We start from the raw sequence: 26720 nt of genomic DNA, 5'->3' as shown, positions 1-26720 counted from the left end.
GGATGTCAACCGCCAAAAAATAAGATAGAAGTTGAGAAAACTGCAAGAGGAAGTTTTGTTTCTCACTCGGTACAGTTTGGTTAAATATTCTCGGAACTATTTGCAGGGTAATATCTGCCAGCAGAACATAGGATAAATGATACTGTGAGCACAGAGTGGCTGCTCGCGCCTCTTTTGTGGTTTGTACGGCTTTCTGTAGCCTCGTTAGCTACGGTGCTAATCCCTCAGCGGCGTAACATGACGCCATGGAGGAACGACAGCTGAAGAGAAAGAGTCCCAGGACCTCCACCAACTCGGCCGCTCCTACGGGAGGCTCTAGCCGTAAGAACAGCGCTTCCTCCAGTGGAAGGCATGTCGGTTACAGCCACAGCACGGGGACTCACTCCGGTCAGAGGGGCAAGAGGTAGATGCTGCTTCACAGCCACCAAAGAACCTTTTAAATGACCTGACAGTCACTTCTTTCTGCTTAACACCTGTTTCAGGGCAGTTCGGGATAAATCCAGGTACCAGGCGAGCTCGAGGGGCAGAGCCCATCAGAATCCGAGCCAGGCGCTGCCCACCATCCAGCATTCGTTCCTGACTGATGTATCAGACGTCCAGAAGATGGAGAAAGGCCTCCTCAGTCTCCTCAATGACTTCCACTCAGGGAAACTCCAAGCATTTGGTAATTCACTTTTCTCACACCAAGGCCAAAATCCATTAGAATTTAAACTCAGACCACAGATGATGGAGAAATGATAAAGTAATTTACAGTAGAAAATTTTATTTTATTGTCACTCTGTCCAGGAGTCTTGTGAACACAACTCCTAAACCTATTGGATTTCACTGAAACATCACACATAGGTAGCACAGTACAAGATGTGCATGAAGGAACACTTTCTGTTCTGGTCAAGTTGCTTTATTCATCAGATGCAAATACATATTTTAAAATACAAATTGACATAATCCTGAAAGTACACTGAACAAGAATAAAAACGCAACACTTTTATTTTGCTCCCATTTCTTAAGAGCTGAACTCAAAAATCTGAAACATTTTATATATACACAACCTGTTTCTCTCAAATATTATTCACAGATCTGTCAAAATCTGTGTTAGTGACCAGTGATGAAAGTTTTCCAGAATTTATCAGAAATCTGGGTTTTTACTCACGAGGAGAAAATTTCCAGGTTATTTTTGATAACATACGTCAGAATCCATTCATTGCATTCCATTCAGTTCCGTGCCCAAACAGTTGGTGGCAGTAATGCTCCGTGTTGGTTTGCAAGCTGGCAGCAAGCTTTGAAGTATTATTTTTGTTTTAGTTTTTGGAAGTTTATTAAATCATATTTTGGGGGACTGCGCAGTGGTTCTCTGGTTACATTGTTGTGGACATTAAAAATTATGAGCTGCGTTTTTCCTCCAGTAATCATACATTAAGTTTAGCTAACGGGGGAAGCTAAAAATGTTAATGCCGTAAGCATTCAGACGAGAGTTTAACTTTGTCTACGAGTGAAAATTACAAGACTGAGTTTGAGCAACGAAGCTTCTACAAATTTTATCTGAGGTGAGTAATTAAAAATTATACGTGGACTTAGTGTTCTGCTGAAGTTTATCAGCTAACGTTAGCTTTTAGCTTTGAAGAATCAATCACTAGCTGAAGAATCAATCACTGTCTAGCTGAGTAAACATTTGATATTTGTAAATTGTTCAACCTATTTTTATTTTTACCATATAAAGGTACACAGTTTTTTTTAATTGTTACTGCATAACTGCAAGAACAAATCTCAGCTTTAAGTAACTCAGATTTATTATTTTAATTTTTTTTTTTACTATCAAGTATATTTCTTTGTGTTTTAAGAAATATATTTCTTACCCCACATCAGAAACAAACATTTGCTGAATGAATGTACTGGACTTAAAATGTACACATTACTTTTCATGCTATTTTATTTGTCTAAAAACAAATGCACACTATTCCTTATAATGTTAATCAAGAAATTATCTCAACAACAGATAAGTTATTGTTTTAATTTACAGATGAACATCAAAGATGTTTAAAGAATCTTTTTTTAATTAAAACTAATTACAAGTTCAAAATGTAACTTCAAAATCTACAGTAGTCAGAAATTAATCTTGAAGTAAACACGCATTTGTAAGGATTTTAAGGTGGCCAAGAATTTGAAAATGGAGATTATCAATAGCTTCAAAGCTTTTGCCAAAACTCAGAAAACTCAGAAGCGAGTGAAGGTTGAACAAGTTGATGCATTAATGTGCCATAAATACTCCAATTGTTCAATTTGAATTGATACTGATGCCCTTTGTAGTTCTTTCAGTCCGTTCTGAGTCAGTAAAACATGAGCACTTTGTGTAATCCACCATTGTCGAGTATTGGAAGTAGGGGTGCCGGAAAAGATCGATTCACATCTGAATCGCGATTATTATTTATTACGATTCTGAATCGATCCAAAGTGTCCAAGAATCGGTTTTTAAAAAGCTTTTTTTTGTTTTTTTTAACATTTTCTTACTTACTCGCTGCGTGTACTGTTTGTCAGGCATCGGCTTCCGTACTACAGCGTCCCCGCGAGGGGAGGGTCAGGCGTGCTTCAAACATTCGTGAGCTGTAGCTTAGCATGGCGGACGAAGAGCTAATTCAGCCAGCACCGTCTTTGCTGAAGGCAAATGTTTGAGCGCATTTTGGATTTTATTATTTGCTGCGTAAGAAGGAGCTTGACATGACTTATGCAGTGTGCAAAATCTGCAAAATGAAAGTGAAGTACTTCGGAAACACTTCAACTCCGCAAGCCCACATTGTTACGCTATGACCCGGAGCTAAAAGGAGCGGAACAGCGGTCTGTGCCGACTACTGACCAGCGCTTCGCTAAACTGCCAGCCAACTCTGAACGAGCAAAGCAGATAAGTAAATTTACATCTAGAATCACTTGATTAAAATTGTAAAGCTGCATTTTCTTAAACATAAACATTTTTTAAGTAATATAACTATTTCTCAGAGCTGTTTGAATCGAAAATCGATTCTGAATCGAATCGTCACCCCAAGAATCAGAATCGAATTGAATTGTGAGTTGTACGATTCACATCCCTAATTGGAAGTTTACCATTGGTGTTACTATTACGATAACTGCAGTCTGCTGACATGGCTTGGTGTTGTGGCATAATTCCTTGCGATTTCTGCTTGTGCACCTTCCAAAGTCTTCCTTGGTACATATTCTTAAAATTCATGTATGTTTTCTCTGAAAATGGTACAACGTTGCACTTTTGGATGGGAAGATGTTATGGCATATATTGATTTATTTATTTATTTATGCACGCCCCCCCCCCAAAGGACAACTTTATTATTTAATCAATAAAAACAGTTAATACATCCCCTTAGTAGGGGGGATAACAGAGTAAACAGACAGACAGACAAATAAACAAACGTACACTAAGGACAAACGTGACAGACAACAAACATTAAACAAAACAGACAGAGAACAGAAGTGTGTGAGCGTACATGTATGTTTTGCATGTACAATTATGTGTGTGTGTGTGCGCGCGCGCATATCAATTAGGTATGTATGAGTGTGTATGCAATTATGTATGTATAACTGAAACTAGAGTATGAGTTATGGTTAGTGGTCAAGCAAGAGTTACTAAATCACTTTTGAAAGGTAATCGGCTAGTCCAAATTAGATAAGGTATGTCTAATTCCTTAATGTCCAGAGATATGTTGTCTAATAGAAATTTGTCCAATGTGCAATGTTTATGTTTCCCTTTGTTTTCCAGTTCATAAGAATAGCCTTTTTGGCGACAGCTAGGGCTACAAGAATTAGTTTTTTATATTCATTATTGCGTAGATTCATGTTTGATATATCACCTAGAAAACATACAGCTGGGGATAGTGGGATGTGACTAGGGATGGGTATTGATAAGGTTTTATCTATCGATGCCATTATCGATTCTGCTTATCGATCCGATTCCTTATCGATTCCCTTATCAATACCTCATGAATTTTTTACTAAAAGTAGGCTTTACAGGTTTTCTATGTATTTCCTTGAGTCTTAAAGTAAATAAATATGAAATTAGTCACTGTATCCTTGATCTCTGGACATAAATAAAAATAAACAAAACTGTGTTTCGCTTTGAAGTTATTAATTCAGACTGAATACTATCGTTCTATCTTGACTTGTCAGAGAGCCGCGCAACGTTTGGAGCTGTGTGAACAGAACGGAGGATGATTCTCGTTTCTTTCTCGCAACGAGACAGGAGTCCCAGTTAGTAACTTTAATCCGCACAAAAGTGAATCACAACTCATATTCAGGGATGAAAGTGGTGAAAAACAAAAAAAGCTGAAACCCAAAATTAACCCCCAATACCACCTGCAAGAAAATGTTTGAATTCTAGAAGCTCTGAAATGGGACTATTCCAGACAATAAACTGGAGTGAGTGCTGAATCCATTTAGGTGAGAAAAAAAAAAAAAAAACTTATTCGGATTCATTCCAGTAGTATTCTGCTCTTACTAGGATGCAGCAGTTTCTAGTTTGGCAGATAGTTCTGGAGGAAATCACTGAAGAAATTAACAAACTGAAAATATGGTTTGACCAAAACAAACTGTCATTAAACTTAAATAAGACAGGGATGAAATGGAGGTGTGAGAGTCACTAGGTGTTCACAGGAAACATTTATTTCTGTATGTATTTATTTATTTATGTTAGTTGCTATTATATATTTTCTGGTGTTTCTATTCAGGTTCTTTGTCTCTTTCTCTAAAATTGTATATAATAATCATTAGATTATTAATATATAAGCAAAAATAAATTTAAGGAATATTACAATTTGAAAACAAATGCACCCGAACGTGATGACGGCTGCAATTGCTAAATGCTAACTTTTAACATTGAAAATGCCATAGACATGCTAACGCATTAGCATTGCTCCCGTTTTTAAGTTATAAAATACATCTATCAACTGTTTCAGAAGACCATAACAGGTCGGTTTAACATAGAAAAGGTAAATAATACTCACAGACGTATGCTGTTTAAGGTTTTAGCGGGGGAAAATTAAGCGAAAGAAATAAACAAAGCAATCGACCGAAGCATTGCTTCAATCTGCGAACCACGCTTCGATTGGTTCAAGGTTCAAAGCAAAGCCGCGCTGCAGAAAAGTTGATTAAGGACCTGCTGCAGGGTCTGTAATCAATGTAGAGAAATGATCATTTTCCTGACAAACACCCGCCAAAACAACGGCCACTCTGAAGGACCAATAACAGAATCGTTAAGCACAAAGCTTATTGATGTCGGTGGATCGAATCATTTCTTAACGATACCCGAAAGGAACCGGTTCTCGATACCCATCCCTAGATGTGACAGTCCAAAAAACAGGATAGTGATTGTATGACGTCCTTCCAAAATTGTGCTACCGGTGTGCAATCCCAAGTGGCGTGAACGTAATTGTCTGGTTTGTTTTTAGTGCAATGAGAGCAGATAAGAGAAGGTATGAGTCCCATAATGTACATTTTTTGCCAAGTGTAGTGAAATCTATGAATTACTTTGAACTGAATGAGTTGTAGATTTGTGTTATTGGACATCAAGTAAATATTTTTGCAGATTTAGGTCCAGAAGTTGGTATCCGAGATGATGTGTAGGCCTTCTTGCCAAGGAAAGGATAATTCTGTATATGATGAAAAAATTATTCTATAAATTTTGGATAAAAGTTTTACTGGAGAGGAGATGCCAATCAATTGTGTAACTGGAGGGGGTAGATCTAAATTGGATGCTTTAATGTTAATTTTTTTCACTCAAAATCACATTGAGTTTAGAGTATGTTAGAAATTCTGACTCCCTGATGCCATACCATGATATATTTGAGGAAATAATATGGTATTATTGTGACAAAGATGTTGAAGATGTGTCATGCCCTTTTCAATCCATGTGTTAACATTAATTGTTTTTTGTTTATTATAAAATCAGGATTATTCCAAAAAGGGTTTAGTTTTGAAGGTGAGAGAATAATAATTGGTAATTTTATGAAATTTCTACCAGGCTGTCAGAGATGCTGCTTTTGTTAATGACTGGTGTTTGATTGATTTGCTAAGAAATGGTAAATCAGAAACTGAAATATTATTACAGATTGCTTGTTCAATATCTGTTCGTGTTATATCTGAAGTGTTGGGGTGAATCCATTTGTATATGTATTGTAACTGGTTGTCCAATGAATAATAAATGAAATGTGGAGCTTCCAGACCTCCTAGTACTTTAGACTGTTGCAAAGTGGACAGTTTGATTCTTGGTACTTTATTTTGCCAGTAAAATTTAGTGATGATGGAGTCTAATGAACTAAATCAGGTAGAGGTTGGTTGGGATGGAACCATTTGAAAAAGATACATTATTTTTGGGAGTACTGTCATTTTTATAACTGCAATTCTGCCCATAAGGGATAGGGGCAGATTTATCCACCGCTGAAGATCATCATTTATTGTTTTGAGTAATGAAGTGAAATTTAACCCAAACAAATCTGACAGCCTGGAGGATATTTTTATACTAAGATATGTAATATGATCAGTATGAATAAGGATAGGTAATGAATGGGCAATCACATCCCAACTATCACCATATAGTGGTAGGATTGATGATTTATTCCAGTTGACCGAGTATTCTGAAAATACTTCTATACTCTATTACCTTCCACTGGAGGAAAATAATTCTATTACTCTCATAGTTTCTTGTAATGATGGTAGATCACGCAGAAAGAGGAGAATATCATCTGCATAGAGACTGATCTTATGATGTGTATTTGGTGTTTGGATTCCTTTAAATTGACTATTTTGACGGATGGCTGCTGCTAATATTTCAATGAAAATCGTGAAGAGAGATGGGGAGAGTGGGCATCCCTGCCTAGTCCCCTTGTGTAATGTGAAACTGTGTGATGTTAGTCCATTAGTGATGACAGTAGCAGAAGGTGAAATGTAAAGAATATTAACGCATTTAATAAACAACTCTCCGAAGCCGAAAGCCCTCAGTGCGGCAAACAGTAGAGGCCAACCAACCCTATCAAATGCCTTTGGTGTTACTATTACAATAACTTTAGTCTGCCGCTGCCGATATGGCTTGGTGTTGAGTGACATAATTCCTTGCGATTTCTGCTTGTGCACCTTCCAAAGTCTTCCTTGGTACATATTCTTAAAAATCATGTACGTTTTCTCTGAAAATGGTACGACGTTGCACTTTTAAATGGGAAGATGTGTTACGGCATATATTGTTACCAGCGACTATATATGTGCCAGGTATGTCACTACATGCAAACCACTAAATACACCAGCGACAATATTTGCCGCAAACATTGTGTGAACACTGGTACATATTGTCACTGATATGCTGCAACTAGACATGGGCCGATAACTGGTTTCACTGTATCCCACGGTATCAAAAAGCCACGGTAACAATACCACTAAAATGTTCCGTTATACCGTCCCTACGGTATGAGCGGGTTATGAGAATTCTTGACAGGCAGAGCGGAGGCAGCCGTTGCCGCCCTTCCCCCTGGCATGCACCTCTGTCTCTGTTTACAAACGGGCAGTTGACATTAGCTAGCTCTGCATCATGGCCAAAGGAGACAAAGCCTGCGGTGAACTTTTCCCTCCGTCTAAAAGGACCAAGTCGGCTTTTTCGTTTTACTTTTAGCGGAATAGCCCTTCAAGCCAAAAACGGTGACAACAAAGCACCGTAGCTTTGGTCTGTGTCAGACCCGAAGAGATTCAAGATACCTGCAAAGGATTACATGGAAGAGTAAACTTTATCCCATCTTTGAAACCACTGAGAAGTACAAGTGGTGGACTCAAGTCGTGCTTGTGGTTGACGTAATTTCTCCCACAAACATGTCAAGAAGAACAAATACATCTATTCCAAGCACTTTGTTGGTGAAGCTGGGCCAAGTATTGAGCATCCGGAGTTCCAGACGTTATTCCAGCCACATTTCTCCCGAAGCAAGTAAGTCATGTTTCCCATGGGGCAGATGCTACATGTCTAAAAGAGAGACTTTTTTTTTTTTTTTTTTTAAATCAGTGGTATAGTGCTCGTAGCGGTAGACATTGCGTCAATTAGTGCGCCTGAATCACGTGCGCTTCATATGCAAATAGCCATAATGTTGTTAAAGCATATTTTAAAGCTGTACATAATACAGTGAAACCGTAAAACTGCAGTATTTATGCCCACGGTTATCATACTTACCAAATCTTATACCGGCCCATGCCTAGCTGCAACACTTATGTGTGTTACAGGCAGAAAGGGCAGATTTTCAATAATTGAATAACTTTTAACGAAGCAATAAGGCTTTTTTCAACAATATGTTGAAAAATTTGCATACTGCAGCCATGTTGTACTTCATGGGATACAAGTGAGTATCGAAAAATGGGACAGAGCAAGTGCTTTGATACTTGCATGAAGTAGATCCGTGCACCTTGTGTGTAAAAGCTGGTTGGATTCATGTGTACATTTGTGTATCAGAGTAAGAACTGTCAACGCAGCGTAAATCCTTGCAGCAGCCGGAATTATCCTTGTCTGCGTCTACACAGCAATGTAATATTGTGCACGCTTAATAGAATCATGCAACTGTCATTTTTTGTTCAAGTGCACGCTTTGGCAACCTATGGTTGCAGGAGAGGAAGGGAGGGCGCAAGAAGACTCAGCAACTGCGCACACTGAATATTTCATCGGAAATTGGCACCGTGCACAGTGTGAGGGTTCAGGGTCTCTGGCGCGCCCCCTGCTCTATCACTGCCATCAGCACCAGCAACGCCAGCATTTTTATTCTAACTGAGCCAATATCACCCGAGCACTTTGAATAATTCCCCAACACCTGAGTGCTAAAAGTCGTACTGAAATGATGTGGCGTTCTGCAGCCTACACAGAAGTATCTCTGCATTACACATCACCAGTCAGTACAGGATGGATCAAACCGTCTTCCTCAGTCCTGTGTGCACTGGTCGCAAAATGTCCTGGCGCTGTCGAGAAGGCTTTAAAAGAAATATATGTGATGGTTTTCATGTGCTCACAGCGATAAAATGGCAGAATCAAACCCCGTGTGCATCCACGGGAACCTTGCTTTTTATACCACCGTGCGCCGCCTGCCCACATCATGGGTTAGCGGTCGATGCGCAACGGTCTACTGCAGTGGGGTTGCCTGTAATCCCTCTTATCGAGCGGACAATACAACTATGAACCTTCTGTTCCTCTGTATATTACCCATGGTCATAGACATACAGTCATGAAATGACATGAATGAAGCAGTGCGCTGTTATCATGTCCACATCTGCTGGCCCCACGCGCATGTCCACTGAGCGGCGCGCCGAAGGACACCACGTCATGTGGACCAGAGCTGAAATGGGTGACGTCGTAATATTCCGATCGCCAGCTGAGTGGTGATCTGAATGATCAGAAGGTCCTTTTCGCCTGGTACAGCCTGCCGATGTGTGCGCTGACTAGGGCTGAAACGATTACTCAAATAACTCGAATAATTCGATTACAAAAAATGATCGAAGCAAATTCTGTGCCTTGAAGCTTCGTTTAACGTTGTAGTACATATGCCAGGCCTGTGTGTGGCGCTGTAACGTCCCCAGAAAAACAACAGAAGACTAGAGCATGCGCTCAGGCCGTGTAACAGCTAATAATTTAGCCCTTAAAGCTACCGCTTTCCAATGCGACACAGAGTCAAATAAAGCCTTTCAAGAGAAAGAGAGTCCACACTGATCATCTGAAATAGACTTACTGCGCATTTAAAGTGAAGCAGTGTGTTTGTCTATTTAAAAAAACACACGGTCTGCTTGACGTGGTGAGTGATGGCCGGGTACTCACAGTCGAAGCCGGCTGCTGTCTGTTTTGTTCAGACTCGCGCTGACTGAGTGTTTTGCATTTTAATTTTCGCTTTTTTTGAGCAACACACAATGCTTCACAAACACAGTAACTTAAAAAAAAACAATGACTGCGAGAGTTGCATGCTCAACCTCCAGCTGAAATGCATCTGCTGAATTGAAGAGAAAGAGGGATAAAAAAATCACGTAGGGACCCAGTCCACCAACCTTTTAAAAATAATAAAAAACCTCAAAATGGTTTAAATTTTACAAGTTGGGGGGAAAAAAAAAACAACAAACCACATCCCATCACCATTTCAGCAAAATGTCAAGACTTTGGCACAGTGACATTGTTTAGGAAGAGCCCTGGACTGTTGATGTTTAAAAGCGCAAAAGTACTTTTTATCCGATTACTCGATTAATCGCCAGAATAATCGATAGAATACTCGATTACTAAAATAATCAATTGCTGCAGCCCTAGCGCTGACATGGTCACTCCATCCCGTTGCAAAGGCGATATGTTTTTATGTATTTTCACATGAGGACAGCAGGCACATGCACGCGCCTCACGGTGGAGAGTTGAAAGGTCAGGTCTGTCATAACACGGTACGTGTTATCCAGCTGAGACATGCAGGTGCACAGATCTCCACAGCAGCTGCTGTTTGTGGACACGCCAACCTTTTATGTTCAGCACACAGAACAAAGTGTCACTCTCTGTTTCTGTGTTCTGTGGTTATTTCATCTGTGTTATGTATGAAGTTATCGTAGTATTTATTTATATACTTGTCCTGGCTGTGTCCTCTGTATTTTTAATTTAACACGTCGTGTGCACTGAGCCGTCATTTCCAGCTGTCAGTGAGTGGCTGACTAGCAATCAGCTGAGAGGTGCCTTGTTGTGCTGTGTGTGCTCAGACATGGCTGGCCGGTCCCAATGTGATCTTGTCTGTACATAATTATCAGCATGTCATGCAAGTGTACACCCCCCCCGCCACTCCACATGTGTTGGGGGGGGCACACTTGCTTGACATGTGTTGCTTGACTATGGCACACTTATTTTTTTTTTTTTGGGGACGTTCTTGGGACAGCTGAAGCTAGTCACAAATAGAAATGCTTTGGAGCAGTAAGCTTACTTGGGTTTGTTTTTCCCTGGAAGCAGGATCACTTGCATAATACAGAGAAGGTCAGTTTATAAATTTGCTCACAGAGCTCTCATTTTAATCTAAAACCACAATGTTTTCTGTCTCTCTCTTACTTTGTATTTTTATCACTGTCTCAGGCAATGAATGCTCTATTGACCAGATGGAGCATGTGAGAGAGATGCAGGAGAAGCTGGCCTGTTTGCACTTTGACCTTTATGGTGAGGTGGATGAAATGCCTGAAGACCAGAGGAAAACAGCATCTGACACCAACATGGAGAAGTTGCTTCTGAATGTAAGAATTTGTTGCAATGTCTCATAATCATGTTTGTGTTGTCAGAACAAGACCATGAGATGGACTATCACACAGGACACAGAATGAGCAAAGGGGGTGGAGTTGTATTCCAATAGAAACCATGTAATATTAGCTTGTTAAGTTGCTGATGTGGGTGTATTGGTGTGGCGTTTGTTTCTATGCTAATGGAATGGACAATTTTCAAGGTCCGGCTAGACAGCGTCTACGCGCATGTGTGATGATGTCAAAACTGTATCCAGTTAGGGAGACGTGGTTTCTTTCAATAACAAGAACTGTCAAAAACTTTTGTTGTGTGGTGGTAGGAGTAACCTTTGGAGTGCTTGAATAACGATATCAGTCACACAAACAAATCAAATAAAAGTGAACAGATGTTCATTGCGCCCAGAATGTTGGTATTTTGGTTTTGGTCGTTGAACTTTCCGAACAGTCTCTGAAAGAAGCTCCTCAGCAGATTCCGTCACTCTTCTGTTTTTTTGGATGACAGTCAAACAGAACGCTGACTGTATGGGAATTATGCAAAGGAGATAAGATAAGAAAAGCCTTTCTTCATCCCTCAATGGGGAAATTTCAGTGTCACATTGCAGCATAGAACAGTAGGAATAGAAGGACATGCAATAAAACAACAAGCATCTCTTAAAAAAAAGCACTGAGTGCCGGGTAAAGCTGAGGCTACCATTGTTCAGTTCAATGCTGCACTGTCAGGGTGCGAGAGTGATCAGGTAAAATGACTGAAATGTACGAGCGTGAAATGTACGATAAGTTACTCTGATATTTACAATATGGGTAAGAAATGTATATGTAATATGTAGTGTAATATATGTAAAGTGACTTGAGTTTGCACCATAAGTTAAATTATTGCACTAATAAATACAGCAGGTAGTGACATGATTATTGTCCTGGTTGCTATGGTTACCACAGTACTAGCATTGCTCATTGTACAGTCTGACAGCAGCCAGGAGAAACGATCTGCGGAATCTCTCCCTCACACAGCGAGGGTGGATGAGTCTGTCACTGAAACTGCTGTCCAGAGCAGACAGAACGTCCAGCAGGGGGTGACACTCGTGGTCCAGCATAGATTTAAGTTTAGCCACCCTCCTGTCCCCCACCTCCTGCACAGAGTCCAGAGGACAGCCCAGGACAGAGCAGGATTTCCTGATGATCTTATCCAGTCTTTTCCTGTCCCTCTCTGTGATGCTGCTGCTTCAGCAGACCACACTGTACAGGATGGCAGATGCCACCACAGAGTCATAGAAGGTCCTCAGGAGTGGCCCCCTCCAAAAGACCTCAGCCTCCTCAGGAGGTAGAGGCGGCTCTGACCCTTCCTGTAAAGTGCGTCCGTGTTGTGAGTCCAGTCCAGTTTGTTGTTCAGATGAACACCCAGGTACTTATAAGAGTCCACTCTCTCAATGTCCCTTCCCTGGATGTTCACTGGGGGGAATGTAGTGGGGCGGCGTCAGAAGTCCACCACCATTTCCTTGGTCTTCTCTGCGTTGATGAGGAGGTGGTTCCTCTGACACCAGTCCACAAAGTCCTGCGTTAGTCCTCTGTACTCCGCGTCATCGTCATCCATAATAAGTCCAATGAGGGAAGAGTCATCAGAGAACTTCTGCAGGACACAGCTGTCCGTGTTGTGTCTGAAGTCTGCAGTGTAAAGAGTGAAGAGGAAGGGCGCGAGGACCGTCCCCTGGGGGGCCCCCACACTGCAGGTCAGGAGGTCAGACACGCAGTTCTTGGTCCTCACAAACTGGGTCCGGTTTGTGAGGTAGTCCAGGACCCACTCAGCCAGATCCTCGTCCACTTCTGCAATCACCAACTTGTCCCTCAGGAGCCGCGGCTGGATGATGTTGAAAGCACTGGAGAAGTCAAAGAAAAGAATCCTCACAGCGCTGCCGGACCTCTCCAGGTGGGACAGTGAGCGGTGCAGCAGGGAGATGATGACGTCCTCCACTCCGATGCCAGGCCGGTAAGCAAACTGCTGTGGGTCCACAGCAGAGCTCACCGTGGAGCAGAGGTGACACAGGGTGAGGTGCTCTAGGGTCTTCATCAGGTGGGATGTAAGTGCCACTGGCCTGAAGCTGTTGAGGTCCTTGGCGTGCGGTGTTTTGGGCACTGGGACCATACATGACGTTTTCCAGAGGTGTGGCACCGTCCTCAGCTTCAGGCTCCGGTTGAAGACCCGCTCCATGACCCCACACAGCTCATCTGTGCAGGATTTGAGGAGCCTCGGGCTGATCTTGTCTGGGCCTGCTGCCTTTTTGCCCTTTAGTCTCTTCAGCTGACTCCTGACCTGATCTGCTGTGAAGAGTAGAGAGCAGGTGGGGGAGAAGGTAGGGGTGGAGGAGGGGAAGGAGGTCTGGCTGGTGCCGGGATGTGTATTGGGAATGAATCAGTCTGTGGTGGCGGTGTGAGTGGAGGTGTAAGGAGGGGTAAGGGGGATACTGGGCAGAGGCACCGAAGACACAAATTGTAGTTACATACGTAACTTGTTCTCAAAGGATAGCAGTTTTTGACACATTACCTGGGAATGTGCAATCTTTCATTGCCTTGGTTGTATGTGAACAACCATGTATTTGCCAAAGACGGTGGGTTTTAGCCAATAAATGTATCTAATGTGATGGACATTGACTTGAGTTATGGATCTTGGTGTTGCTGTCAGTATAATACAACCCCTGGCGAAATTATGGAATCACAGATCTCGGAGGATGTTCATTCAGTTGTTTAATTTTGTAGAAAAAAAACAGATCACAGACATCACACAAAACGAAAGTCATTTCAAATGGCAACTTTCTGGCTTTAAGAAACACTATAAGAAATCAAGAAAAAAAATTGTGGCAGTCAGTAACGGTTACTTTTTTAGACCAAGCAGAGGGGAAAAAAATATGGACTCACTCAATTCTGAGGAATAAATTATGGAATCACCCTGTAAATTTTCATCCCCAAAACTAACACCTGCATCAAATCAGATCTGCTCATTAGTCTGCATCTAAAAAGGAGTGATCACACCTTGGAGAGCTGTTGCACCAAGTGGACTGACATGAATCATGGCTCCAACATGAGGGATGTCAGTTGAAACAAAGGAGAGGATTATCAAACTCTTAAAAGAGGGTAAATCATCACGCAGTGTTGCAAAAGATGTTAGTTGTTCACAGTCAGCTGTGTCTAAACTCTGGACCAAATACAAACATGGGAAGGTTGTTAAAGGCAAACATACTGGTAGACCAAGGAAGACATCAAAGCGTCAAGACAGAAAACTTAAAGCAATATGTCTCAAAAATCGAAAATGCACAACAAAACAAATGAGGAACGAATGGGAAGAAACTGGAGTCAACGTCTGTGACCGAACTGTAACAAACCGCCTAAAGGAAATGGGATTTACATACAGAAAAGCTAAACGAAAGCCATCATTAACACCTAAACAGAAAAAAACAAGGTTACAATGGGCTAAGGAAATGCAATCGTGGACTGTGGATGAGTGGATGAAAGTCATATTCAGTGATGAATCTCGAATCTGCATTGGGCAAGGTGATGATGCTGGAACTTTTGTTTGGTGCCGTTCCAATGAGATTTATAAAGATGACTGCCTGAAGAGAACATGTAAATTTCCACAGTCATTGATGATATGGGGCTGCATGTCAGGTAAAGGCACTGGGTAGATGGCTGTCATTACATCATCAATAAATGCACAAGTTTATGTTGATATTTTAGACACTTTTCTTATCCCATCAATTGAAAGGATGTTTGGGGATGATATCATTTTTCAAGATGATAATGCATCTTGCCATAGTGCAAAAACTGTGAAAACATTCCTTAGAAAAAGACACATAGGATCATTGTCATGGCCTGCAAATAGTCCTGATCTTAATCCAATTGAAAATCTTTGGTGGAAGTTGAAGAAAATGGTCCATGACAAGGCTCCAACCTGCAAAGCTGATCTGGCAACAGCAATCAGAGAAAGTTGGAGCCAGATTGATAAAGAGTACTGTTTGTCACTCATTAAGTCCATGCCTCAGAGACTGCAAGCTGTTATAAAAGCCAGAAGTGGTGCAACAAAATACTAGTGATGTGTTGGAGCGTTCTTTTGTTTTTCATGATTCCATAATTTTTTCCTCAGAATTGAGTGATTCCATATTTTTTTCCCTCTGCTTGGTCTAAAAAAGTAACCGTTACTGACTGCCACAATTATTTTTTTTCCTGAATTCTTATAGTGTTTCTTAAAGCCAGAAAGTTGCCATTTGAAATGACTTTAGTTTTGTGTCATATCTGTGATCTGCTTTTTTTCTACAAAATTAAACAACTGAATGAACATCCTCCGAGGCCGGTGATTCCATAATTTTTGCCAGGGGTTGTAATGAGTAGCAAAATCATGACATTCCCTCTCCCAAGTTCAGGGAGAAAAATTGAAGGAATGGAGCTCGATGTCCACTCTTTTATTTTGTTTCTCTTCCCATCTGTGCTGTCATTACACAAAACCATAATGAGGATTTCAGGATTTTATTCTTTGGTTGGTTGGATTCTTTGGTTTAACAGAACACCACTGGCTGTGACTTTGTGTACTGAGCTGAGAATGTTGTTTTTCTTCACAGCTTGAGGAGCTGAGTTCTTCCATGTATCCTTTTGATGTTTGACATGTACTGATCTGCAGGCATCATCGGAACATTAATGAAACTCATGCAGGAGTTACTTGTCCTTTGGTTGTTGTTTACACTGCACACACATCAGTTTTTTTGTTTTCTTGACTCGCTTTTACAGCCAGAAACTAAATCTAACGGACAACCAAGAAACCCTGAGAAATGCCAGCGTGGATGTCATCTCGTCTCAAGTGGAACAGTGATACATCTTGTTGACATTATTTGTCTAATGTATGCTGAGGTTACAGTGAAGCTGAACACCAGCACTCCCTGTGTGTGCAGGAGCAGTGGACGTGTCATCAGGTAACCATCGGGGATGCACTAGTGCCTTAATTTCACCACTGACAACAATGTCCTACAGTAAATTCAGTGATTAACAGTTAGGTCCATAAGTATTTGGGTAGTGGCTAGGGGTGGGCAGTATACACAATATATTCGATTCACTGTATAAATTTGGCCGACGGTAGAAATTTAGACTCCACCGACCAATCACGGTAATGCTTGTTGATGACATCATCATATCTTCCTCAGTGACTCTGAGCGACTGAAAAGGCTGCAGTCGGCTTTATTCACAGGCTCCATCTCCACCTCAACAAATTAAAACTTCTCCTTGTAAGAGTGTGAAATTATAAGCTATTTTAACCCTCTGGAGTTGCCAGTCAAACAACTTTGAGGTCAAGACCTGTCAAGTAACTCCACAGGAATTCTGCCACCCAGTGATTTGACTGCCATGGAGGCCGAGGGGTAGCACTGACGGATGCCAGTATTTTAATTTTTTTTTAACTTGTAAACACTGAGCATATCACTGAGGCTTAAAAAAATAAAAATGATAACCTTAATCAGGATGATCTTGTAGGACATTGTTTGTGACATCCTACTGGAGTATTTGAGGTTTATGTGCCAGCACACACACAGATCTGACTACACTCACTGAAGTAAAGGAGAACAAGATCCTCCTTCAACCATAGTGTTCACACTCAGGGTGTCAACACACTAGGCCTGCGCAGTTTAGCTGGTTTATCTGGTACACGGTATAATTTTGGCCGACAGTAGAGATTTGGACTCCGCTGATTAATCACGATAACGGCCGTGGAATTTTTCGATCCAGGGAAACACCTCTGTGAAAGAGGTGTGTGTGAGAACCAGTTTGCTGCGGCAGAGAGGGGTGTTCTGAGCTGAGGTGACTGACTCTCACTGCTGTTCATGTAATTTTGTGAGACACCTGTTCTGTCACTGATATTTGCAAAGCCCTTATTTATTTATTTCAGCCGACACACTGGGGAAGGAGGAGGCTTTGTCGCGACCTGAATCAAACATTTGAGAAAGCGCCACATTTAATAACACAATATGAATTTTAGGTCATGTCGTGCAGCCCTACAACACACTGAGTCACATCCAACCACCCTGCGGTTATAGGAGGACTGTCAAAGTATAGGTCCTTTTTATTTTTTTTCAAAAACTATATGGATTTCATTCATATGTCTTTACGTCAGACATGCTTGAACCCTCGTGCGCATGTGAGTTTTTCCGCGCCTGTCGGTGACGTCATTCGTCAGTGACGTCATTCGTCGGTGACGTCATTCGCCGGTGAGCACTCCTCCTGGGAGGAGTCGTCAAGCCCCTCGTCAGAATTCCTTTGTCTGAGAAGTTGCTGAGAGACTGGCGCTTTGTTTGATCAAAATTTTTTCTAAACCTGTGAGACACATCGAAGTGGACACGGTTCGAAAAATTAAGCTGGTTTTCAGTGAAAATTTTAACGGCTGATGAGAGATTTTGAGGTGATACTGTCGCTTTAAGAACTTCCCACGGAGCGACACGTCGTGCAGCACTCCCAGGCGCCGTCGTCAGCCTGTTTCAAGCTGAAAACCTCCACATTTCAGGCTCTATTGATCCAGGACGTCGTGAGAGAACAGAGAAGTTTCAGAAGAAGTCGGTTTCAGCATTTTATCCGGATATTCCACTGTTAAAGGAGATTTTTTTTTTAATGAAAGATGTGCGGACGGGTCCGCGCATCGGGAAGCAGCTGGCGCGGTGCGGCGGCACAGGAAAAACACCTCCGTGTTGATAACCATTTGTAAAATCCAGGCGGCTTTTGATGGCTTTCAGTGGAGTGAGTATATGAGAAATTGTTTAACAGCTGGACATGTTCCAACTTGTCCTTAAGGCTTCCAACGGAAGTGTTTTTCCTGTGGCGGAGCGTCGCGGCGGCTGCGAGCCGACGCTGCAATCCGTCCGCACGTCTTTCATTAAAAAAAAATCTCCTTTAACAGTGGAATATCTGGATAAAATGCTGAAACCGACTTCTTCTGAAACTTCTCTGTTCTCTCACGACATCCTGGATCAATAGAGCCTGAAATGTGGAGGTTTTCAGCTTGAAACAGGCTGACGACGGCGCCTGAGAGCGCTGTGTGACGTCTCGCACCGTGGGAAGTCCTTAAAGTGACAGTATCACCTCAAAATCTCTCATCAGCTGTTAAAATGTTCACTGAAAACCAGCTTAATTTTTCGAACCGTGTCCACTTCGATGTGTCTCACAGGTTTAGAAAAAATATTGATCAAACAAAGCGCCAGTCTCTCAGCAACTTCTCAGACAAAGGAATTCCGACGAGGGGCTGGACGACTCCTCCCACAAGGAGTGCTCACAGGCGAATGACGTCACCGACAGGCGTGGAAAAACTCACGCATGCGCACGAGGGTTCAAGCATGTCTGACGTAAAAACATATGAATGAAATCCATATAGTTTTTGAAAAAAATAAAAAGGACCTATACTTTATTGACAGACCTCGTTAAAAAAAACAACAAAAAAAAACACCTGTAGATGTTGGAGTGCTGCTGTATATTCAACCAGCAGGTATCAGTGCATCCCTGTCATGGCCTGTTCACATCCAACTGCTGTCTCTTCATGTCCAGCTGTGCATCACATTGTTGAAATGCTGTTATAAAGTACTGTCCTTGTTTTGTGATTGTGGGATTCCTTCACAGTGTTTTGTTCATGAGTGCGCCTGCAAGCTCGCTCTGTTCGGAATTCCACATAAACTCATTCTGTTGCACTTTAATGTCACATGTCAGTATCACATCACAAACTCAAGTCTGAAGACTCATCGAACATCATGGAAGAGCCTGATTGCCTATCAAAAAAATGGTTGGTTTTCCACATAGATCATTAAAGATCATCTGAGGGTCTCGACTGTGATGTAATATAAGCTCATAGTCCAAACAGATTTGTCGGGTATTAAAGGAGTTAAAGAGTATCTTGGAGTTAAAGACAGCGTGTTGTGACCTGTGCTAGCTGTAGCATATCATGTGAGTCATTTGTGGTGGTAGGTTATTTTCTTGCAAAATGTGAGTGGCTCAGTCAGTGTCACCTCTAACATATTTGTTTGGTGTTGAATATATTTGCACATATCCATGCAACATGCCAAACACACTGCACAGAACCACCAGAGTGTTGGTTTGATGCTGGAAAGATGGAATTAACCAAATGTCATCACACCCATGCCTTAATTTTTCATTTCTGTCTTAATGGTTTTAATATATCATGTTACATATCTAGTGCATGTTTTTGTTTTCGGTTTGGAAAACAAAACCTAGTTGTAGGTGGAAGCTGCTTTGATTGTAAATCACTTTTTTGTTTTTAACTCAGCAATACTTTTCACTTGGTGTGTAATTTTTAATCTCAGAGCAGTTTTGGTGATTCTTATCATTTAATAATAAATTGTTGTTTGAATGTGAAAGCTTCAGTTTTTATTTATCCCCCCCAATCGCTATTTATTTTGTTTTTTGTTTTTATTTACTTTAAATAGGCCATGCGCAGGACAGGGGTCCTTGAAGATCAGAACTGAATACTATTGATCACACCACTGCACAACATGCAGGGGTACCGTTTCAGTCCTTTGGGTCCATGCATGTGTGAAGAAAACAGATTCAATATGATTTGGCCCAAATTTAATGAAATGACCCTTGTGCACTTGAGGTGTAACAGCTCTTGAAGCAGTTTACAGGCCTGAAGAGCCACAACACAAGGGCCCAAGTGGGCCAACATCTGTTTAGCATTCACATCATCCAAACACTGAAATGCTAGCTGGACACTTGTATTTGAAGAACAATATTTGGTAGAGTAGGACTGCAACATATAAAGAGCCAGTTTTTATAAGAATCAGGCAGGTTTCTATTAGAGGGTGATTCATGACCCTTTCAGATTTGTCCCCCCCAAAAAATATGGGTAGACATGTTAGAAAGGAACAAAAATCACAAAATTTAGGTTTTTGAATGCTCATATTTCCGTGAGCCAAACTGATTTTCATTCATGTTAGTCTACCAGGTATGGACTGCAAAAACGTGAAAATTTTGGTGGCTGACTCAGGACTCAGCCCGTAGGTGGTGCCGCAAAGTTTTACAATTTAAGAAACTTTTTTTTACTTTAAAATGACACAATCAGAAAATATTGAGGTAAAAAAAAAAATTTGTATGGATTTTCTTCAGAAAACTGCTGTGTATAAATGTTAGGTTCTTTTATCACGGTGAGACCTCCAAAACAATTGGACAGGAAACGGACTTCAAAGTTAGTTTAGATGTATTGAAAAGAGATGTTGCACCGGTACAGTTATCTCAGCGCTAAGCAGTTTTGTGACACATTTCTGCACTCTGTCCTCTTCTGTTTTGGCTGATGCCTCATTGCTGTTGGACAGTGCAAGGCTACGTCACAGTGCGCAGTGGTGAAAGTTGGATTGGGTTGAACTTTGACCACGGTGGCCTGACAACAAGCGGCAATGCGCATCGCCCCAGCTCGGGTTTCTGATGCGGCGACGTGCTGCAACATTGCAACCCTCTTGTAAAACATGCTAAAATTGCTTCAAAAAGCATTCTGAATTTTTGTGCATGTATTGGGATGCCACATGATCTTAAGAATTCATTATCCATAAGTAGACTCACTGAGTTCTGATATGAAGAGAATATTATAGTTGACCCAATTTTTAAACAAAACATTGACTTATTTTTATATTTGATGTTTTGTTGCACCGTGTAATGTCTGTGGAGATAAATTAAGTTCATAAATAAGCTAACATAAGAGAGTCTGCCTCTGAAAGATAACTGAAGGGCAAGGCAAGATTTCAGATTAAAAACTACAGTTTTATCCTTATATTTAATATGCATAATCCAGTTCACCTTGAAAATATTACATGTATGGAAATCAAGTACATTTAAATCTCACTGTATGAAATATAGTATTTCTGTTCAAACAGTGAGGCTTATTTCTTCATAAAAAGTTGAATAAAGTTAATTTTTTTTATTTAGTTGGGTTTTTAATAGTTGACTTTGGAACATCTAATTCTTTAGTTGGGTAAACATGATAATCTTTCATCTTTTGGATAAAATAACTCAGCCTGTTCATGAATTTCTCATAAGTTACATATAAAATGTTTTTTTTTTTTTTTTTTTTTTGGAAGTAGTCAGTGGCTGAACATTTGGACAGTAAGTCCTCTGCTGGATTTTATAAATATCAATTCCTAAAAAAAAAAATTCTTTAACAAATGTTTTCAAGTACTGTATCTACGCTATATTTAAGTGGGGAAAGGGTGCATTTTTTAATATTCAAACTTAGCCCTGATACTTTAGTTTAAGACAGTGTATGGGGTCACACAATCATGACAATCCCGCTCCCAAGATGACTAACGCAAATATTACGTAAAAGAGTTCGATGTCTGCTCTAGTGTTTTTTCGTCTCTATGGGTGTCAGATCGCCAAAAAACAAGAAAAAGCCTGTAAAGTGCATTTCAACTACACTGTTGAAGAGCAGTGAAGCTTGTGGGTCGTCCCCATATATTAAAAAAGATAATAAAAAATCACTCATAAAAATAGATAAATTTATGAACCACGTCATTTATTTCTGTTCAGGCGGGTTAGGACAGACTAGTGTGCCTTGACAGAGACAGTGGCGTCAACTCAGAACATGGCGCCATTTTGGGCCCAACTGCGCTGAACTGAATGAACCTTTAATGTTTTCAACATTTTTTTAATCGTTTAACCACATACAGCAACATATCCAAGTACAGGTGCTATCAAAATAAATATAAAAATAATTAAGCTATCAAATTTACAATTTATGATTTATTTAATTAATTTAAAGCCTGATTTATGCAGCTGCAGCTCTGTAACTCTCATCCACTGATGTGTGTGACTCTGGATTATACTTATATACTAAGACTAATATGACCCTCAACAAGCTTTGCTTTCTACAATCATCACCTCCAAATCAAGGTAAGCTGTACGATTTCATCTTTTTCTGACTTTGTGCTGTAAAGTTGCAGACTTTTCTGATCCATTTTTTATTAGTGCACACTGTAAAAACTATTATAATATGATGGCAGACGAAGGGGTAAAAGCAGAAAAGTGTTGAATCACAGCCTTTTCTGTCTGATTTAACAAGTGCATGTCAGACTTCAGGTCCCAGTCTGAACACGGTTTGAAAAGAATAAATGGTCTGACTTTTAATCAGGGAAATGAAATGACTCCAGTTCCACTTTCCTCAAATTGGAGAGTGTCAGAGCTGAACTTTAATTTGTAACTCTGTTACTGTGCACATCCAGACTTCGGAATTTTTAATGGAAATACATTGCAGTCGGACGGGACATTTATCCGATGTGAGTGATATGTATGTAACGGATTAGTTACAGTCACAAGGCATTTAATGACTGGGTCAAAATTTCCTATGAAATTTTTTTTTCTGCCTAATGTATTAGATCCATTATCAAAATGCAGTCAGCGTGCTGCAAAAGAAACTATTATAATATGATGGCAGATGAAGGATTGAAAGCAGAAAAGTGTCAAATCAGCCCTTAGTGTCTGATTTAACGGGTGCATGTGAGGCTGCGGCTCCGAGTCTGAGCATGGTGTGAAAAAAATAAACGGTTGGGCTTTTAATCATGGAAATGACTCTGGACCCACATACAGGGGGGGTTAGTGGAAATTAGAGGTGGGTGGATCGATCCTATTATCGATAATATCAATACCAATGCTTTTATTGATACTGAACGATCCTCGTGTAAAAAGATCGATACTCAAGCTTTTTTTCTGTCCGGCATGCACTGACTGCCGCGCACGCAGATTCATCAAAGTCTACTCTCTGTAAGAGCAGCGCTGCACTGTGTCACACAACACACAGCAGCGCACCCTTGTACTGTGGTTTGTCAGCCCTCTACCTCAGGAGATTTTTTTAAGTTGTGTTGAGTGATATTTTTTTAAACAAAAATGTTGATTGTGATAATAAAGTATTTTGTTGTCACATACAATGCTTGGTGAAATTCTATCCTAGGTCTTTTGGATACTTTGGGTCTATGAAGCTTAAATATGAAAAAGTATCAGTATCGGTATCGATATCGGCGATACTTGACCTGTATTTACTTGGTATTGGATCAATACCAAAATTCCCGGTATCGCCCACCTCTAGTGGAAATACAGTGCGATCAGACGGGACATTTTATCCGATGTGAGCAAAAATCTGTTATACAAAATCCGTTATATACGGTGTTTATTACATGGAAAACAATACAAAATACTATGGGACTTTTTTATCCGGTGACTGCGAATATCTGGTTTATATGATGATGTTTTAGGTGAGTTTTACTTTACCTGGGACTGAACAGTAAATTTACCTCTCAAAGCTTTGACAATGAAGTTGCTTCCATCCCACACAGCTGACTTTATTTCCCAAATGTTTCTTCTGTTCGGATCTGAAGGGAATCTGTACATTTTGAAGCCCTTGCTATGTCTATTTGTGCATCCAAATGCACAGCAATCCGTCATTTTCAGCAAATAAATAAATAAAATAGCTGGATTTACATGCAGCTAGATTAACAGCGAACACTATTTTGACCCCAAGATGGCACCACGAGTCACGTGATCGATTTTTTTACGACTCATCTTGTCGCCGCTTTCTCTATCAAGGCACACTAGGACAGGCTGTTCGCTGGAGGAATTTGATGTTGTCGCGTTGCTAGGATACAGAGCCACAGGCTGCGGTGCAGCTTGGGAGTTGAAGAGCCGCCGAGTCAAACCCTCTCCAAAGAGTCCATGGAGGCCCGCCTGGGCCCGAGGACCCGCTCAGCACCGCAGCGGCAGCCAGGACGCAGTCTGAGCTCCGAATGCCGCTTCAGCTCCTGGACGCCTCTGAGCAACACGCCGGGGAACGCGCAGGTGAGAGAAGCGCAAACATTTTAGCTGCTGCGCAGTAACTTTGAAGTGCTGTGTTCTGTAGGATGGCCACCAGATGGTGCTGTTTACAACTTCGCCCGAAATTAAACGCCTCACCACAACCAGCCGATAAACGGAGTTTGATAGGTTTTGCCAAATATTTTAAACACCCCTTCAGGTTTTAAGAAATTCTGTTTTCTGACATGTACAGTCTGAACAGTAAGTGGTTCACAGATAAATGATTAATCATGATTGATTGATGATTTGTTTGTTGACCATCGTTACCAGTGAGAGCCATTTTAACAAACGTCTCCAAGGTAATAAATGAATAAAGCAAATGCAGTATGCCTCGTACAGATTTTCCACATCTGTTGTTTGTAATTAAAAAGAACCAAGATTATCCTGTTGTATTGTGTTTTTGAATTTGTTGCATAAAGACAGTACTCTGGGGGTCAGAATACCCCCCAGTAAAGCAAGACCTATTTATTCTGGATGTCCACAGTGTGAAATGGAAGCGTAATAGTGCATAAACTCATTTGCACTTCTACTTTTCAAGTTATTTCAATTTCCCAGGGAGTCTTCCCAAGGGATTAATAAAGTCGTAATCATGTTTTCGCCCTGATTTTATGTTCAAATTGTTCAGTCTTTGTGACATCTGTGGTATTGTGTTGGTGTGTCGTGCAGTAAAAAACTGTTTGAGCTTGGGAGACCTGTTGTAAACAAGGTAATGCACACCATTGGGTCCCCATGCTGAGCTGGATCTGGGAGCCTTGGTCACAGTTTGGATTTCCTTCCATGGTGTTAAAATCTGTGGTTAGTGCCGGTGGGTTGAACAGGGCTCTGTATACTCCAAGGTCCTCCTCTCATGCTGTATCACTGTAAGTGAGATGGAGATGGTTGTCCATCTCCTCTTTTGAGCATGTGAGGTGGCCATTGAGCATCTGGCCTTGTAGTTGTTGTTGCGCTTCTGGCCTAGTAGTTGTTTAGTGAACCCAAAGAGGTTGGCTAGGAAGGCATCACGCTTCTTTGCTCTTTTCGTAGTCCGCCTCCTGTGCCACTCTGCTTGCCCGAGAGTGATGAGCCCTTATTATGGCAGTCCAGGTACACCTGTCCAATAATCATGCTGTTTGATCAGTGTCCTGATATGTCATATACCTGTCAAGTGGATGGATTACATTGGCGAAGATAAAGTGCTTTATGAACAAAATTTGAGCGAAATCAGCCTTTTGTGTGCATAGAATAGTGTGTGTCTTAGCTCTTATACTTCAACCCATGAACAACAGAAGCATAAAACAAATGTCTGTGGAGTGACAGCTGTTGCACAGTGCTCATAATGGTAATGGATGAAAAGTCACAGTTCTAAAGATGCTGTATTTCCTAAGTAATCCTTTTCATTTCCTTTGACTTCTGTTTCATTTCAGACAGCATGAACCCATTATATTTCATGTTCTGTGTGGTCAACTTCATTTAAAGCATTTAACACTTTGTGATGTTGCCATTCCTTGCCACAACTCTTAAGACATTTTGGCATTGAAGATACCAAGCAATGAAACATTTCAGGAGTTATTTTGTCCCATTTTTCCTGCACACAGGACTTAAGGTTTGCAACAATACAGGGTTATCGTCATTTTATTTTTTTATTTTATTTTTTTTTATTTCAAAAGTCTACACACATTCTCTACCTGGGACAGGTGAGCACTGCCGACATACCAGTCTAGTACCCGTATTCTCTACATCTCCAGCCACACCTTTGTAATGTGTGCAGAATGTGGTTTTGCATTGTGTTGTTGAAAAACACATGAATGTCCCTGGAAAAGATGTCATCTTGAACGCAGCATATGTTGCTCTAAAATTGCATTACACTTTTCTTCATTAATGCCACCATCACAAAAGTCTAAATTGCCTTTGCCCAGGTCACTGACATAACCCCATACCATGGTTAAAGCCTGTCTTTTGGACTTGTAGCTGTTAACAGTCTGTATGGCATTTTCGATGTTTGAGCACATGGTGTCCATTTCTTTAAAAAATCTGAACTATAAAAAATAATATATAATGTATAATATGAATAATGAATACAGTAAATGTTTCCACTTGCGATGGTCCAACTCAGATGCCTTCGAACACAAAGACATTTCCACCACTTCTTAACAAGGTTAATATAAGGCGTCTTTTTTGCAGAGCAAAGTTTTAAGTGGCATTTGTGAATGAAATTCCATATTTACTGCTAAACAAAAAGTTTCCCAAAATAATCCCTTGCCCATGTAGTTATATCAGTTATTGATGAATGACAGCATGTTGTTCAGCCAGCTCACCTCCCGTGGGGAACTGGCCTCACAAGCTGCATTCTGGTTTTCATGTGTGATTAGAAGCCAGTTTGAGTCCTTTGGCAGTGAGGTACATTATCCACATGTGGTTGACTATTCTTGGTGTCCTGTACACACTTTCTTGCAGCTATTTGAAGAGCGGGTGAATCTGCTGCTTCACTGGTTTGATCTATGGAGTGACAGACAGAGAAAATACCTACTGCACTGTCTGCTGACACGCTGCACACAGTCACAGCTCAAGTAATGTCTTCTTTTTTCTTTGTTCATATATGTGATGTAACATTTATTAACCCTCATCAGCACATG

General features: G+C 40.8%; 2 protein-coding genes across 6 annotated transcripts in view; both read left to right on the top strand.

Moving 5' to 3' along the window:
• The first annotated feature begins 41 nt into the window (after positions 1-41).
• ccdc28a (coiled-coil domain containing 28A) lies at positions 42-16271 on the top strand. 2 transcript variants are annotated; one of them, XM_034174615.1, is made up of 5 exons: positions 42-403; positions 488-664; positions 11096-11250; positions 15855-15877; positions 16021-16271. In XM_034174615.1, exons 1-5 carry the CDS (start codon positions 352-354, stop codon positions 16100-16102), a joined length of 489 nt encoding a protein of 162 aa, XP_034030506.1. In that variant the 5' UTR covers positions 42-351; the 3' UTR covers positions 16103-16271. The 2 variants fall into 2 exon arrangements, with proteins under 2 accessions (XP_034030506.1, XP_034030499.1); XM_034174608.1 differs by having other exon boundaries at positions 48-403; positions 483-664.
• A 7648-nt stretch (positions 16272-23919) lies between these two features.
• LOC117514207 (epithelial cell-transforming sequence 2 oncogene-like) overlaps positions 23920-26720 on the top strand; it is a 48639-nt gene continuing 45838 nt past the window's right edge. For all 4 annotated transcript variants that reach the window (XR_004561835.1, XR_004561834.1, XM_034174567.1 and 1 more), the window contains exons 1-2: positions 23920-24093; positions 26542-26654. Coding sequence is in view for 2 of the 4 variants with exons in the window: in XM_034174567.1 (XP_034030458.1) it covers positions 23971-24093; positions 26542-26654 (236 nt within the window). In the remaining 2 variants the exon portion in view is untranslated. The remainder of the gene's footprint in view (positions 24094-26541; positions 26655-26720) is intronic.

This window comes from Thalassophryne amazonica, chromosome 1 (assembly GCF_902500255.1).
Source record: "Thalassophryne amazonica chromosome 1, fThaAma1.1, whole genome shotgun sequence".
NCBI lineage: Eukaryota > Metazoa > Chordata > Actinopteri > Batrachoidiformes > Batrachoididae > Thalassophryne > Thalassophryne amazonica.
This window is presented reverse-complemented; position numbering and strand designations above follow the sequence as displayed.

What these genes read in the sequence shown, in the direction of transcription:
- ccdc28a (XM_034174608.1), top strand. Translation starts at nt 246, where the DNA reads ATGGAGGAACGACAGCTGAAGAGAAAGAGTCCCAGGACCTCCACCAAC. An exon ending in AGGGAAACTCCAAGCATTTG is followed by an intron (nt 665 to 11,095) that starts GTAATTCACTTT and finishes TCACTGTCTCAG; the next exon opens with GCAATGAATGCTCTATTGAC. An exon ending in TGGAGAAGTTGCTTCTGAAT is followed by an intron (nt 11,251 to 15,854) that starts GTAAGAATTTGT and finishes TTTTCTTCACAG; the next exon opens with CTTGAGGAGCTGAGTTCTTC.